At 38.3% G+C, this 15,336-nt stretch overlaps 1 protein-coding gene across 1 annotated transcript in view; it reads right to left on the bottom strand.

Annotated features, from left to right (window-relative positions):
* Window positions 1-3,134: 3,134 nt before the first annotated feature.
* The window catches only part of snx7 (sorting nexin 7), a 49,484-nt gene continuing 37,282 nt past the window's right edge, over window positions 3,135-15,336 (bottom strand). Inside the window, exon 9 of the mRNA XM_067577775.1 lies at window positions 3,135-5,048. Coding sequence (XP_067433876.1) covers window positions 4,968-5,048 — 81 coding nt within the window. The 3' untranslated portion in view covers window positions 3,135-4,967. The remainder of the gene's footprint in view (window positions 5,049-15,336) is intronic.

The raw sequence follows: 15,336 nt of genomic DNA, 5'->3' as shown, positions 1-15,336 counted from the left end.
TTGTTCAACCTGTTATTTTGTTCAGTTAGCACTGTTATAAAGTTAATAGCTGAGTAGTCAACGCATAAAAAAATGGAAACATTGAAAATTAGAAAAAAAAATCTCAAAAAAGGTCATAACACTTTGCTGAGGTGGAAAAGTTGGCGTGTTGATAAAAGCAAAATGTGACAATGGAAACACACTTAGCGAGTAAATCATGATGTACATGAAGCATGGGACTTAAAATGTCATATTTACATCATGTTTTCTACATTGTTTTTCACTGTTTGAGATTTGACTGGCACTCTTTCACATACATCATCTCCACTCCCACAAGCTAGTGATTCAGTCAGTGACAATGAGGATTCAATGTTAGAGATGTGTTTGTACATGTACTGAATGACACCTTTACCTAACAATAATCAGGTGACCAGAATGATTCCAAATGAAGACTAATGTTGCTGTGTGTCTGCTGGATGCGTTTTTTATTTATTTATTTATTTTTTTTAATGAATATTTGTTTCATACAAATATTTTAAAAATGATTTGTTTTTGGGAAGAAAAAAAACATGTTAAATACCAGTGCACAGGTTGGTTACATTGCTATCTCAGTCTCTCTCCTCTGCTCCACTGTGACGTCTATCAGCAGGTCTCAATGAGGGGAGTCACATCCACCTGCTACATGATGCACATTTCCTAATTTGGACATCACTCCCAGAGTTGGGGATGTTCCTCAGAGATAAAGCTGAACATCTGACACAGATGAAGTGCTCCCAAGGAAACACTTCATGAACACTTATTGTAACACTTTAATATTCTAAAATTAAAAGCATAATAAAAACAAAAAACAGGATTTTTAAACCTCTTTCCACTTTTATTCGAATACAAATACAAATAATTTTGCTGCCTCAAAAAATACAGATACAAATACAAATACTGGGCTCTCTGCACATCCCTAGTAGACAGATTCCAGAAAAATAATAACTCAACTAGTCTGACCTTTGAATACTTTAAAGGTAGCATTAATCTAAACCTAACACAAACCTTTCCTCTCTGAGCAAAACCACAAATGTTTTTTTTTTTTTTTTTCCATTCCAGCAGTTTTTGGAATATTTTACACATTCAGTGTAAAAACAGGCTGAAACTATTTCATGCACAGTGAGATAACTAGACATTTAAGAAAACAAACCCACACACATCAGCTGACACACTCCACTGAATTCTGACAGTGTTTGTGGAAATGAGGTGAGCACAAATGTTTCCTAGACCTGCTCTTCATTATGGACTGAAGCTCCTCTGTAACTGAAAACAGATAAGCATAAACCCTAAGTTTGTGTGTGAACTCCAGCTCAACTCCAGCAGAGAGATTTTTTTCAACAGCTTAAACCTTTTTAAGAGACATGCAGGGCTTTTTAGTTCAGCCGAGGAGTGATAATAATTACAGGTGCTTCAAAAACATTTGCTAAAAAGACGTTTCTATCGACATGCTGTCATAGAAGAAGACGAATGATCGGCAAACTGTTGATCATAACAGCTTCATTCAGGATTAGCCCTGCCAACCAGTAGAACTCTGTAAGACTCTTTGACAGCGGGGAAGAAATAATATGCTTGTTGTTGGAATAACAGTCCCCAAGAAGCTTCTTTTTCATGCTGATAGGGGCGAGTCACTTTACGAGGGACATCCAACATTTGTTTTTCACTTTACAAACAGAAGCCATAGCAGGTAATAGTGTGAAATCAGTCTTTATTATTATGTCAACATCTCAAAATCAATTTAATTCTGACTTGTTTTCTGTTTTTTTACATATTCAATAACAATAAAAGCAAAAAGAGAGAAAAAAAAGATCAGTATAAAAGGATCATTGAAGTATTATGTTACAAAGACATTGCAGATAGCGAATCTTCATGAAACATGTAAACATGTAAACTTGAAATCTCCATCGGCACAAACAACCAAACATTCTTGAGAGGGTTTAATAAAGCATTTAAGGCTAATTTGCGTAAAGTTTCACAGCAGATCAATAGTGTTGTGAGTAATTCAAACCATTCTGATCTCACATGTTCACCCAAAGGGAAAACTCCAACTTTAGATATCATCTACATATCACAATATGTGATGCTCAATGCATTTCTAGAGCAATTTTTTGATGAAATATTATAGTTGTTCTTTTTGGTTTTTACCGTGAATAAATCTGCACTGGCAGATTCCTCTTCAGTTCATAATTGAGCAGATACATTAAAGACACAGGACCTTAACTTGAATGTTTGATCATTTAGCTGTGGCAGGATCAGACTACACAGTATTTTTGTCTTTTCAAATGATCATTGTGTATTAGGCAATAAGAGGCTTAAATTCCTGCTGAAACCTGGCTGACAGACATGTTGGACCTCGACCAATCATATGTTCTTTCACAACTTGTGTGGCCTGCAGATGAACAGGTCAGATGCCAGCAACTGACTGCAGCACCAATAATGAACGTTTCTATTTGGGTTATTCTATCAGGGTTTTATGAATGAAAGTGAAGCTGGAGCCATTTACGGTCATGAGCAGTGAAGGTGGGCTCTATTGTAATGCTCCTGAGTCAGTCAAATGGTTCCAGGCTCACTGAAATGACATAAAACACCATTCCTCTCCAGCCTCCATCTGTGTGTTAAAGTGATGCTTTTTGTCATTCAGACGTGGATGACTTTTACATTAATGACCTTATCAGGACATTTACAGAGAGAGACGATATTTGCCACCTGGTGTGTGAGAGAGAAAGGTGAGTGAAACATGTTACAATGGTAAGGAAGAGGACTTTTTTGCTTGTTTGCAGCCTGCACTATTGATGGATTTTAAATGTAATTGTGTGCATATGAGATGATTATTGAGACATTATATTTATCACAGTGATGTTAGAAGGTGAAAGAGGAAGCAAATTTCTCTCTCTGCATGTTTAATCTTGTGCTGCTGCAGCCTTTACGTTCATCTGACAGCATTCAGTTCAGACTTGTATCATGTTGAAAGTGATACTCAGACACGAGGCCGATGTTAAATTGCCATTGGATTAACATAAAAAGGTACATGTCTGAAAGGGGCTTTAGAGTGCTCTGTGTTCTCAAACTGTGATAGAAGGTAAAGAAAATCTGACCTGCTAGTTGTTTTTGTCAAGACATTATGAGGTGTCCCAGATGTTTTCCTCTATAACCCCCCACACAAGATAAAACCAGCAGTTGTCATAACCAGGCTGATAGTGGGTAGTCTGATCCTGGCATCATGTATGTGTGTTTATGACCATACCTCTTACTGAAATCAGGTCCTCAGGCTGCATGGCATGTCGGTAACATAGTATAGAGACAGTTTTTGAAAAAAACAAACAAACAAACAAACAAAAAAAACTTACTAGCTTTTTACAGATCTGTTTCCAAAGCGGAGAATGAACTTTCACACTTAATACAGACGAGTCTCTTGGAACCATGTCACTATATGAGCTCCCTGATGGCAGTCTGATAAAGATTCAGGAAAAGCTGTATTCTTTGCTAATAAGCTATCTAGCTAAGGTTCAGGATAGATTTTGGTCAGTCACATGGTTCCATCGATATGGTATTAGTGACATATTTGGGTCACAATTCAGGGGCCCCATCCATTTAAGTCCGCATTCTGAGATGAATGAATATGTCACAGCGGCTTGACAAAGACCTGTTGTCTCAGTTGGATGAGAACAAAAGCAGGTGTCAGTATACACTAACCTGTTGCACACAGGTGCTTGTTAATGGTTCATTCAGGCCGTTCAGCTAAAGAAGTTGGACATTTACCTCCCAGTTATTGACATTCAGAAAGATCATTGGTGTATACATCACTTAACCACTGCACTGCAAGAAGTAAACGCTGGAAACCAGCCATAAACTATACTGTCTATTGTTGTCAGCAGCCTGGACATGTTCTTCATCACTACATGTTGCTGTTTGAGTCATTTACATATTATGACTGAAAAATGTAGAGCTGAAACAATTCAGACAATCGATCAGTTGCCAACTGTTAAATTAATCATTTTGAGTCATTTTTTAAGAAAAATAGTCCAAATTCTGTGATTCCAGATTCTCAAATGTGAATATTTTCTGGTTTCTTAAGTCCTCTATGACAGTAAACTGATTATTTTTTAGGTTATGGACAAAAAAAGACATTTGAGGATGTCATCTTGGGCTTTGGACATTTTATGGACAAAACAACTAATTGATTAATTGCGAAAATAATCGACAAATTGATTGATAAATGAAAATAACTGTTAGTTGCAGCTGTAGAAAAATGGAAATCCTGTAGATATATTTACCATTTATTACAGAATGGCTCTTATTTTCATAGTCTTGGCCATCATACAGATCAGTTAGAATATCATTATACTCACCATCATGACTAATCCACCATAGCACAGGAAAACTATGATAAGTACGGAAGAGTTAATATATGTTTTGGACACTAGGTCAAACAAACCAGTTGCACGTCGTGTTGTGTTAGCTGTTCGAGTGCAACTTCCTGATGGTAAAGTTCCAACTTGAGGAGCTGAGGAGGATGACCTGAAGGAATCATTAGTTTTGGTTTTTTGAGAAGTGAGGAGTGGGAACTGATGATAAAACCACACTTTAGTAGTAAAAATTGCAACTGAAAACTGTAAAATGGAGCTAGAAACACCAGGAGTCTTCATTTAATTTTTGGCCATGCACATGGAGTTGTGTAAACACTAATATATGGATAGTTGGATCACAGTGTAGGCTTTAGTGATATACAATCATCACTGGAATGGTGAGACTGGGATTAACATCTTTGGCCAGACAGACAGAAAAGGAAGAGAGGCAGAATGTGCTTGTTTCGTACATGATGCATGTTAGCATGAGTTGACATTGGTTCAAAGTCTATATTTGGAGGTTTTTGGAGGACAGACAAAAGTGGGTGTGCATTATGTAGTTCCGAAAGAGCAGGCAACCTTCAAGTTTTGGATCATCTCCACATATTAAGAGGCGTCTTCCCCATCTCTCTGTTCGCTGGCCTCCACTCTCTGAGAAAGGAGGAATGACTCCCACACAGCCAGGCACTGGAAGAGAAGACACACCATCATCATCTTCATTATCATCATCAGGTTTGGTGGACCCCTACTGTGACATGTCCTCTGTAAAAGGCCTACTGTATCTTCATGACAACTGAGCAAATACTACTGATGAAGACCGTAAGATGTGGTTTGAAGGCTCTGGACAAAACTAGTCAACAAGGTTGAGCTTGAGTTACGATTATTTACTTTAACAACTATTTCCGAGAAGTAAACTTTCATGGTCAAATTTATGGTTGACGTCACCCACACTCTACATGCATCTATTCTGACACAGGCTTTAGACCAGTGGCAGTGGTGGAAGAAGTATTTAGATCCTTCACTAAAGTAAAAGTACCAATACAGTGATGTAAAAGTACTCCATTACAAGTAAAAGTCCTGCATGAAAAATCCCACTTAAAGGTAAAGTCAGTCACTCTGGTTAAAGATTGCTGATATTTGAACTAAACACCCAAACAAATACACCCCTCCCTTCATGCTCCTTCAGAAGCTCTGCCCCCAAATTCCTGGACACACATTGTCAAGGCAACAACCAAAAGAGAAATATGGTGGAATCCAGAGCGATCCAGCCCTCCACGAAAAATATTAGGCCGCCCCTGGGAAACTTAACCTTTCCCTTTCATAGTTTACATCAAATGTTTTACATGGCTTTTCACAAAGCTACAGTAAATAACAATGTAAATACAAAGTGCATGTAAGTCCAAATAAATATGTCTTTCTGTCTACTAATAGTGCCTGTACATGAAACCACAGGTACGGTGCCATGTCATGTGTCAGGCTGAACATATCATGGAGCTGAAATAAAGTCTGATAAATGTACCAGATCAATTACAGATTAAAAAATATGAAGAATCACTGCCTGTTTGACCAGAACAGATTTGTGTGTCACAAACACAAACAGCTGGCAGTGACAGAAATGGTGTGCCGATGACATTTTTCTGAGGCAACAACAACTGCAGTACTTTCATTCTACCATGAATGAGGCGGTCTACCGCGTCAGTCTCATAGTACATTCAGACTTATTGGATATAATCATAAAACAAACTTTTTTTTTTTGGTTTATTCTTAGATTAATTGAAAGAATTAAACTAATAAAAAGAGATACAGGTGTGTTTCTGGCATCATGTTGCCTCCCAGTGAACAATGCTGATAAAACTGGCCCACGCTTGAATCTGATTGCTGACCCCTGCTGTAGAACCTCATAGAAAACTATGGTTTCCCTCTTAAAAAACAGGATAACAGTACCTCACAGATTATTTAAATAAACTGCATCATATCCACCATCACAGAGCCTCTTATGCTTACTAACTAGTATCAATTCTTTTCTTACTTATTCTTTGTTGTACATTGTCTTCAATTTATGTTAACATCACATTTTAGGTTGAGGATAAAAATACGTTTTGAACATTTTCATCTTAGAGATAATCATCATGGTGATAATCATCACAGTATTTCTTTATTTTACCACTGTACCACTGCTAGCATCATGATTCTAATCAGCACTGAGCATCAGATATGAAACAGTGTTCTGTCAGTGTCTGAAGTGCTTTCCCCAATGTCTATCCCAGCACTTCTCGCCTCTTTCTCTTTTGATCCCTCTCTCTCTCTTCTTCCTTTGCCTAACTCCATTGCTATCTCATCAGTGAAGGCACACTGTTGGACCGACAGAGGCACTGAGACAGTCCCATTGTGTTTGTATGTGTGTGTGTCGCAGAGGACTTGACAAAGTGAATCGCACTTTTATGGCAAAAAAGCAGTTATCTAGATAGCAGGAGAGGCAGGCAGGAAGCCATGCAACCAGAAAGTGAAAATGAACCTGGGTTCCAGTCTGTCAGCACACATCAATAAAGTGCAGGCACTTTTTCCAAGGTAATAGCAGTTTGTTTAGAGGCAGCAATCAGTCAGAGCCTCGGCCCGCCGACTCTCCATTTAACAGCCAATTTCTCTCAATTGCACGGACGGCACCTTGGTGGCACTGTGGCAGTGCAGGCTGGAGGTTTGGTGATAGGAATGATTTTAGGAGGCAGAAATGTCATTGGTCGAGTTAAACCTCAATGGGAAGAGCCCCAAAAAAAGTCCAGTGGAAAGGGGAGCAGGTGAGTCAGGAGGAGGCTGATGTTAAGACTCAAACTCATCATTAAAGACAGAAGACTAAACAACTTACCTAGAATTTAACTCCTACATCAAAACCTAAATGAACACAATCAGATCCCATTCCCCTCCCATCAGTAGGAGTTGCTAGTGCAAGGCATGATCCCTCACCAGCTTCCCACCCACTATCACTGCTGTAGCACTGATACACGGCTGCCAGGGCTAAGTGTTTTTATCCATGCACTACTCAAGATTAGGGGTTTCACAAAAGTTTATCTTTAATTCATGAGATTTGGCAAAATAGTAGTGGAGTAGTATTCAACTAGTTGCTCATCTTCATAATAAGTCTGAGGTTTGTCCCTACATCTAACCACTTCCCCTGTGTGTGGATCAGTATTTGTCTTTTATTCTCACAAGCCAAAACTACACTGTTATAGAAGTGGACGCTAAAAAAGTCAAATCTAAATAGATCTAGAAAAATCTAATCTAGATCTAGATTTTAAATTTTTTTTTTTTTTTACTTGAGATACTGCCCAGCCCTACACTGCTACTACAAAGCTGCAACAGTTGTCTTTCTACTCCAGTAAAACTTTTATGCTCATAAAATCTTAAATAAGACGATATTTTGCAGAGGGGATTGAAATGATGCCACACCTAAACAGTGTAAATGCATGTTGGATGTTGTTTTATAAATCAACTGTAGTAAATCTGGTGATGGATGAAATCACATTATCTGCCAGTATTTGACTGCTGCCCACAGTGCTGTCTCAACCCAGTCTCACGGCAGTTTGTGAAATAGTCACAAAATTTAATCTGACAATCTCAACATTTTTGAATGGAGTTCTGCACACAAGTCAGCAGGTCCTCTGATCCGCCCATCGGACTGATGTGGACCGTACTGATAAAATAAAGAAATAAAAACAAGGATAAATTTGCAGGATTAAATGTTGAGTAATGTAGTGATTATAGTTACAAACAATACAGTGTTTTTGCTCTCGAGTCCTGACTGACAGAAAAAAAATCTGGTGCAGGCACAAAACATATTTTCAACTGAAATACATTAGTTTGAAAGTCGTGCTATCTATAGATTAAATTTGGTGACTATTTCACAAACTGCCATTAGACGGGGTTGCTGTCTAGTGTTTTTAGTAGTCAGTTGACTAATTGATTGAAACCCAGTATATGTGAGTTATATATCACTTGTGAATAGAGTGCATCTTCACAAAAAAACCCCCAAAACACTTAATGGCTCCTAAAATCAACCATTTTGCCCTTTCTGCCTTAGCCTGGTTTGCTTTAGTTTTAGTTTATTTGACACAAAGAAAAGGAGGGTCAAATATATGATCATGTCAAGGGTAACACAATAAAATCCAAGACTCATTTCTGCTGTGTTCCTTCATGTAAAGACAGTATTGCTGCAGGGGTCCAGGTTCCTAGGCGACATAAGGCAGGAGGCACATCACAGCAGACTGTGATGGGAAATGAAAAGTGACTGCTGACCTTTCAGAGAATCTTTTTCTACATTTATTCAAATGATTTCACGAGTCAAATGTTTTCTGTCACCAGCTCATCTTGCGCTATTTATAAACATTACATCCCATCATTTTCATCTGGTCCCCTCACCCAGTCTGACACAACAAAAGATTCCAGCATACAGAAGTTAATATCACCGACTGCATTGTACAGTATGTCACCACTGTTGCTGAACACACTACTATTCTCAGCTTCAGCTTTCAGTATACTCACAGCTTCTGTGAATTAACCTATTAGATCACTTTTTGTTGTTTTCTGTTTATTTATATCCTGTTATGATGTTGGATGTTAAACATACTCAGCGCATAAAGGGCCAGTATAAGATAAATACGTTTTTAACTGTAATCATGCAGAGATATTCCAGTAGTAAATGTGCAGAATATCAGATAATGTTTTAAATGTTTGTCTACAAGGCAATGTGATTAGAGTTAGTACTAATTGATGTCTTTGCAGTGTTATTTTAAATTCAAAGATATGGTGCTTTCAGCTGCAGAGAACAGCTATAACACTGAGGGTGTTTCTAACAAAGCAGATTCAGATGTTCTTGTGCAGCACTAAATCTGTCCAAGGAGCCTGGATTTAACAGGCTGTTGACTCAGCACAGCCTACTTTAAAGAGGACTACAGAGAAAGCCACGAGACAAGGAAATTGTAGCGCATTAATCTGACAACAACAGAGAAACCTGGTAGAAAAGGAAACAGGATTTATTCATTTCCAGTTAACAAACAGAAGAAGAATTCATGGTATTGTAGCTTTGGATTGGGTGGAGTCTGGATTTATTTCAGCTTTCTGGATAACCAACAGTCTGTAAAGTCACAGCGAAATGAAAAAATGACATTTTCCAAGTTCTCATCCTGCACTCAGGCGTGTACAAAAATATGTCCAATCAAATGTTGCCTAGAGCAACTAACAACTGTTTGTACAATATGAAACAGACTTCTTAAAGTCAGGCTGCTGTTCCAAGAACAAAGGTCAATGCCTGTGAAGCTTAATTTATTTATTATGTGCCACATTTGTGTAACAAATTACCAGAGGATCTAAACTCAATCTCAACTCTGACTATCTTTAAAAGCAGGCTTAAAACCTTTGACTCTCTGCTGCTTTCAAATGTTGTGTTTATCACTTTACTTTGTTTTTATGTCGACATTTTGATTTTCCATAAAATGTTGCAGAGAATGTTCTCTGTGTAAGTTCTATTTTCTTCTTCAAAGTTCAAAGAATGAATTTGCTTCTCTTTGCTTTTCTTTTAAAGTTTGCTTGTAATTCATTTTCATGTTAAAAATTCTGAAACTGCCCTGTATTTGAATTGTGCTATTTAAATAAATATACCTTGCCTTTGGCTAATACTGGTTCAACACAACTTGAGTCTTATTTTCGAAGTTTTGACCTTTATTCTTGTTGGACAAAAAAACCCAAAACAAAACAAAAAAAACTGAGCAGTCAGACAAACAGACTGTAACAACCATATTGACAAAAAAACAAAAAATGACATCTGACAATTTAGCAAAACCCCAATTAGGTTCAATCACAATGTAATTTAATGTCCAGTACCATTTTTTCTATTATATCTACACATGGCAACTATGGTATGGTTAAGGTTAGGGAAACATTGTGGTTAAAGTTCTAATCCTTCTGGTTTCAATCCATGGTTACCCTGGTAACAGCAAGTGCAGCTTAATAGCAAACAATCTTTGAGAAGCTACTTTGTCATTCTTCATCTAACAGCTCACTGCTGAGCCTGACAGTTCCACTATTCCCTTGCAAAGTTTCAAAATGATCAGCTGAAGAAAAAATGCCCAGTGACGACATTTTTGATTGAACAGTGGTGTCAATACTAATCGCACTGCGTTCCCTGTGGCTGCTTCACAATAAACAAGACATGTTTTGTTAGTTAAACACTTTTAATGTGAAGCAGCAACAGATGTTAGCATTAGCAGTTACTTACAGCTCTGACACAATGTAAAGAGAGCTACCAGTAAACAGTAATAGCTTCCTGTGAGTGCTGCGTGCTTAGAAAGCTGATCTGAATCCGATGTGGGACTCCGCCACTGCCAATAAAAACTACTATATAGTAGGTAATTACTGCATGTAAACGCATTGAATGGCTATTGCAGAGAAAATGCAGACCACATATAGTAAAAACAATGGGTTTCATTTCATGACAATCCTAAAGATTATACCTTTAAAGGTTAAAAGAAATAAGCTAACATCATTTGACATTCTGTGACAAAACTAAAACTCCTGTCTTCTGTACAAATGTCCGGGGAGCGCCACGCACACATACACCACCCAGACCTCCGCTTGACGTTTAAATCATGCATTGCCTATTCGAACAATGTTAACATTATTCCAAGGTACCCTGGGCTGGTTCACCTTTGACCTACTGCACTTTCAGTAGTTGCACAAGCACTGTGTTTCTGTGCAATGAGGAATTATTACTGACATTTCAGGAGTGTAGTGAGAACACTGTTATCACAACTGACAAAAAGGATGAACTAAACTACAAAAATAAGAAACAAGTGTAATACACCAGAACAATCCTTTAAAGTAGCAAGAGCTTTAAATGAACACATGCATGTACAGTGTAATACACAGAAACAGACACATCAATTAATTAAATACACCATGATACTGCACAGCAGCATGCATTCAGCCTCATTTTCAGTAAACACACACACACACACACACAAGCAGACACAGCCAGGGCTAAAGCTTTAATTACAGGGTTCATTAGGAAAGCAGAGGCCTGATCAGCCGACAGCTATCCAAGCTCCACTGTTGCTGAATAGGTAAACACTGAGAATCAGGACAAACACACATGGACAGCAGGGACACATACTGCAAGCCCTCTCACTAACACACACACACAGTCAAGTTTTTGCAGTCAACAATCATGTCAAAGGGATTTTCTTGTGTATTTTTATTACTGAAAGGAAGAAAAAACACCGAAGGACAGTCAATGTGTTTGTCAGCTGATTGATGTTAACATTTGAAGGTAAGTTTTGAAGTTCAACGTACAGCCGACTAGCTAATTAGCTACAGAGTGTCAAAGATCTAACAAACCAAAGACTTAAGGAAAACACTGTCACTGTCTCCTCTCTTGCTATGAAAAAGATGGTTAGTCTGAGTTGTTGTTATATTGTCATTAAAAGTCTTGTGGAAAGCCATTTCAGAGAAGATACTGAGATACTGTCTTGCTGTATTGTACAGTGTGGCATCAGAAGACTTAAAAATAAAGACATTATATTTTCAGCCATAGCCAGTCTGCTATGCGTGGTTATTAACAGTGCTAATGTTTTTAGCCACACTAGCAGTGTGGCCCCAGGGATAGCAATGTTGGGTTGGTTCAACACTTTGGTCCAAACTGAAATATCTTGACAACTATTGGATGGATTGTAATGACATTTGGTAGAGATATCAATGTCATAACTTTGTAATAACTTATGTGATCCCCTCACTCATAGTGCCATCATCAGGTCCATTGTCCAGTAACAAATATTATCATGCAAACACGCTACACTAAGACGGTGAACATGATGAATGTTATACCTGCTAAAGCATTCTCATTATGTGCATGTTACAGTAGCATTAAACCAGTACCATATAAACCAGTACCATTTAAATGTTTACTTCATTACAACTGCTAATGATCAAAAACTAACTTTAGACCTCAACATTTATTCACCTCACAATGTGTTTTTCATTACAAAGAGCTTTACAGAGCCACTAGTGTAGCTACACTGTGCACACGTCTTAACCATCTCTGGTGTAGTTCTGCATTTGTTAGCTTTAAAGTTAATCAAATCCAATATCTTCTTAATCCAATATTACATTATAATTATGAAAATCTGAAATAAAATTGTAATCATAGCCTTATATAAATATTTGTGCAACAGCTTTTTTAGCTCAATGTTCATATGCACTTGCCAGAGAAGGCAATGGCATTCAGGTAAAGAAACAAACAAAATACATATTAAAGCCACAAGAGGCCTTATCTGTTCTAAAATCACTGTAAACCACAGCCTCACATGGCTTACTGCCTTTATGAAACAGTTACCACATATAACTGGGAAGCTTTCATAAAATAAATGCACAGCAACAAAAAAATGCATTAATTTATTGATAACAAATAATCATTCTTCCACCAGGCAATGTAGTTCTTCAGCAACATTTAGCAGAATGGTTACCAAGCAACACACAGACGCAGTGGAAAGCATGCTAATCAGGTTAGTCAAGCATGCTTAAAAGTTAGGGTGATTAACATTTATCTGGATATTGCCATTAATTGTGCAATTGTTGAAGCAGTGTTCAATTACGATAACACTCCTCTGTGCTGGTACAAGGGTGTTTGACTCTGGACAGGTGTGCCGAATTTATACAGGGAAAAGTTGCCGCAACCCGGTCAGTCTCCCTACTGACTCTTTGGCACACTGCCCCCCCCGAAAAACAGCATCTGTCTCTGTCAGGGAGAACCAGGTAGGTTACGCTGTTTACTGACGGTGATAATGTGATTTCGGGCAAAAAAACTTTCCACAATGCATGGTGGGTCAGGATCTCTCTCACAACAAAATCTTACTTCTTGACTTTTCCAGCTCCTTCATTTCTCTCTCATTAATTTCAGCATGTCTCCTTTCTTTATCTTCCTCCTCTATCCTGTCCATTTCTTTCCACCACTCATCCACGCTTAGTCCACCCAGTAAATCAAGATTCAAAACAAAATCTGACATTTGAAACAATTCGTATAAGTGACTAATTGGCACAGTAATACTGTTGTAATGTGCTCACAGGTGTGTGTTTATATATTATTTTTACAATTTTAGTATTTAGTATTTTGCAACGGTTTCAAACACAGCTCAGCCAATCATCATCAAGGACCGGAACGATCTGTTTTATAAACTGGAACAAACAATCAGCAAAAATATGAGTCAACAGCTTGTCCAATTCTATGATGACAGTAAAAATACTCCTGAATTCTAACCAACATCCTTCACATATTTATATCAGTATCATTCTCCACCACATTCCCTGTTGCTATGAGGTAACCATGGTGATGCTGACAAGGCTCTGCCTTCGCCATCCATGGTGAAGGCAGAGCGGAGCACAAAACACTCATCACAGCCCTGCATCTGAATGAAAGATTACTGCATCATCAATACCTGCTTGATTTAGTAAACATAAGCTTCACCATGTGTGGGAAGCAAACAGTTGATCAACTGATTTGGTTGCCTGTACTGTGCCATCACTTACATATTGAATGTGAAATGAATGCTGAGTGTAAGTTTGAATTTGATACAAGTGTGTTTTTGCACGGTCCTGTATCTGTTTTCAAGTTTGCTCTGACAAGCCATGACCACACATGTAGATAGAGTACATGGGTATTAAAGAAAAAAAAAACAATCAATCATTAATACCAGTTTTACATTATTAATGAATGCAAACTCTAAACTAAGTGGGCAGGTGCTGCTGGTTATTGTAATGCTGAGTCACATGTGTTGAATATTTCTGATGTTAATGATGGATTCACATCTTCACATCTCTCCTGTCTTGCCGCTATTCAACAATATGCAGAAGGTGCAGGAGGAACAACTCTGATGAGAACTGCATGTAGATGTTCGGGATGCAAAACCAAACTGTGAAAAAATGAACCGTTCACTACACAAACCACGGCCCGGCACACGTGAGTCGTAGTTTTTTGGTAATACAAGGAAACAAAAGTTGTTAGGTTTTGTGCATGCAGGACTCTCCCTTCCCTTTCCCCATCCCCTTCCCCAGAGAGTAGCTGTCCAGTCAACTGTCAGTATACCAATGACAAGTCACATAGATGGAACTGGAGAGAGGGAAATGGAAGCTGAGAGGCAAGAATACAGTGTGGAGGAGAAACATTTGAGGATGCAGCGTTGACTGCAATGCTGCTGCTTCTCAAGACCAAGAAAAGTCTTGTCTATTGTTTCTCCAACTGCTGGAAAAGTGAAGGTTAGCCGCAAATTTAGTGACCTGGCTCACGTAAGGTGGACTGACCTTTAAGGTGGACCAGCTATTATCATTTTAGTGTCAATCTCAGATGCTCCTAAACAGAGAACAGAGAAATGTGTCGTCCATCAGAGATGAACATGTTTCTGCAACAGTATCATCGGATCATCTTGTACATCATCTAACGCAGAGAAAAAAGTGCCTGAAGGGCAACACACACCGGCAGTGTATGACACACATCAAAACACACATCTATTGTTTTCTATGCAAGCCCACTCACTGGCAGTGTATGACATGCATCAAAACACACATGCCTACTGTTTTCTATTCAAGCCCACACACTAGCAGCCACGAAACAACGCATGATGCATAAGGACATGCTACTGTCCTGTGTCCCAGCACTGATGTGAGACAATGTTCCAGAAAAGCAGCTATTTTAATAAATTCACTCCCCACATTGACATTTCCCCAACTACCGCAACTTAAAAGGAACAGTTCAACATTTTCGTAGTCATGCTTTTTCAATTTCTTGATGTTTAAATAATGCTGGTCTCTTCAATCTGCTCTTCAATAACATGACTTTACACTTTCAAACTGTGTGCAGTGCATACGCCAAAGTCCAATTTAGCTTGCAGGTGATACGCCAATCTTCCCAGGGACATGATGTCAATATAATGTGACT

Source organism: Thunnus thynnus, chromosome 21 (genome assembly GCF_963924715.1).
Source record: "Thunnus thynnus chromosome 21, fThuThy2.1, whole genome shotgun sequence".
Classification (NCBI taxonomy): Eukaryota; Metazoa; Chordata; class Actinopteri; order Scombriformes; family Scombridae; genus Thunnus; species Thunnus thynnus.
This window is presented reverse-complemented; position numbering and strand designations above follow the sequence as displayed.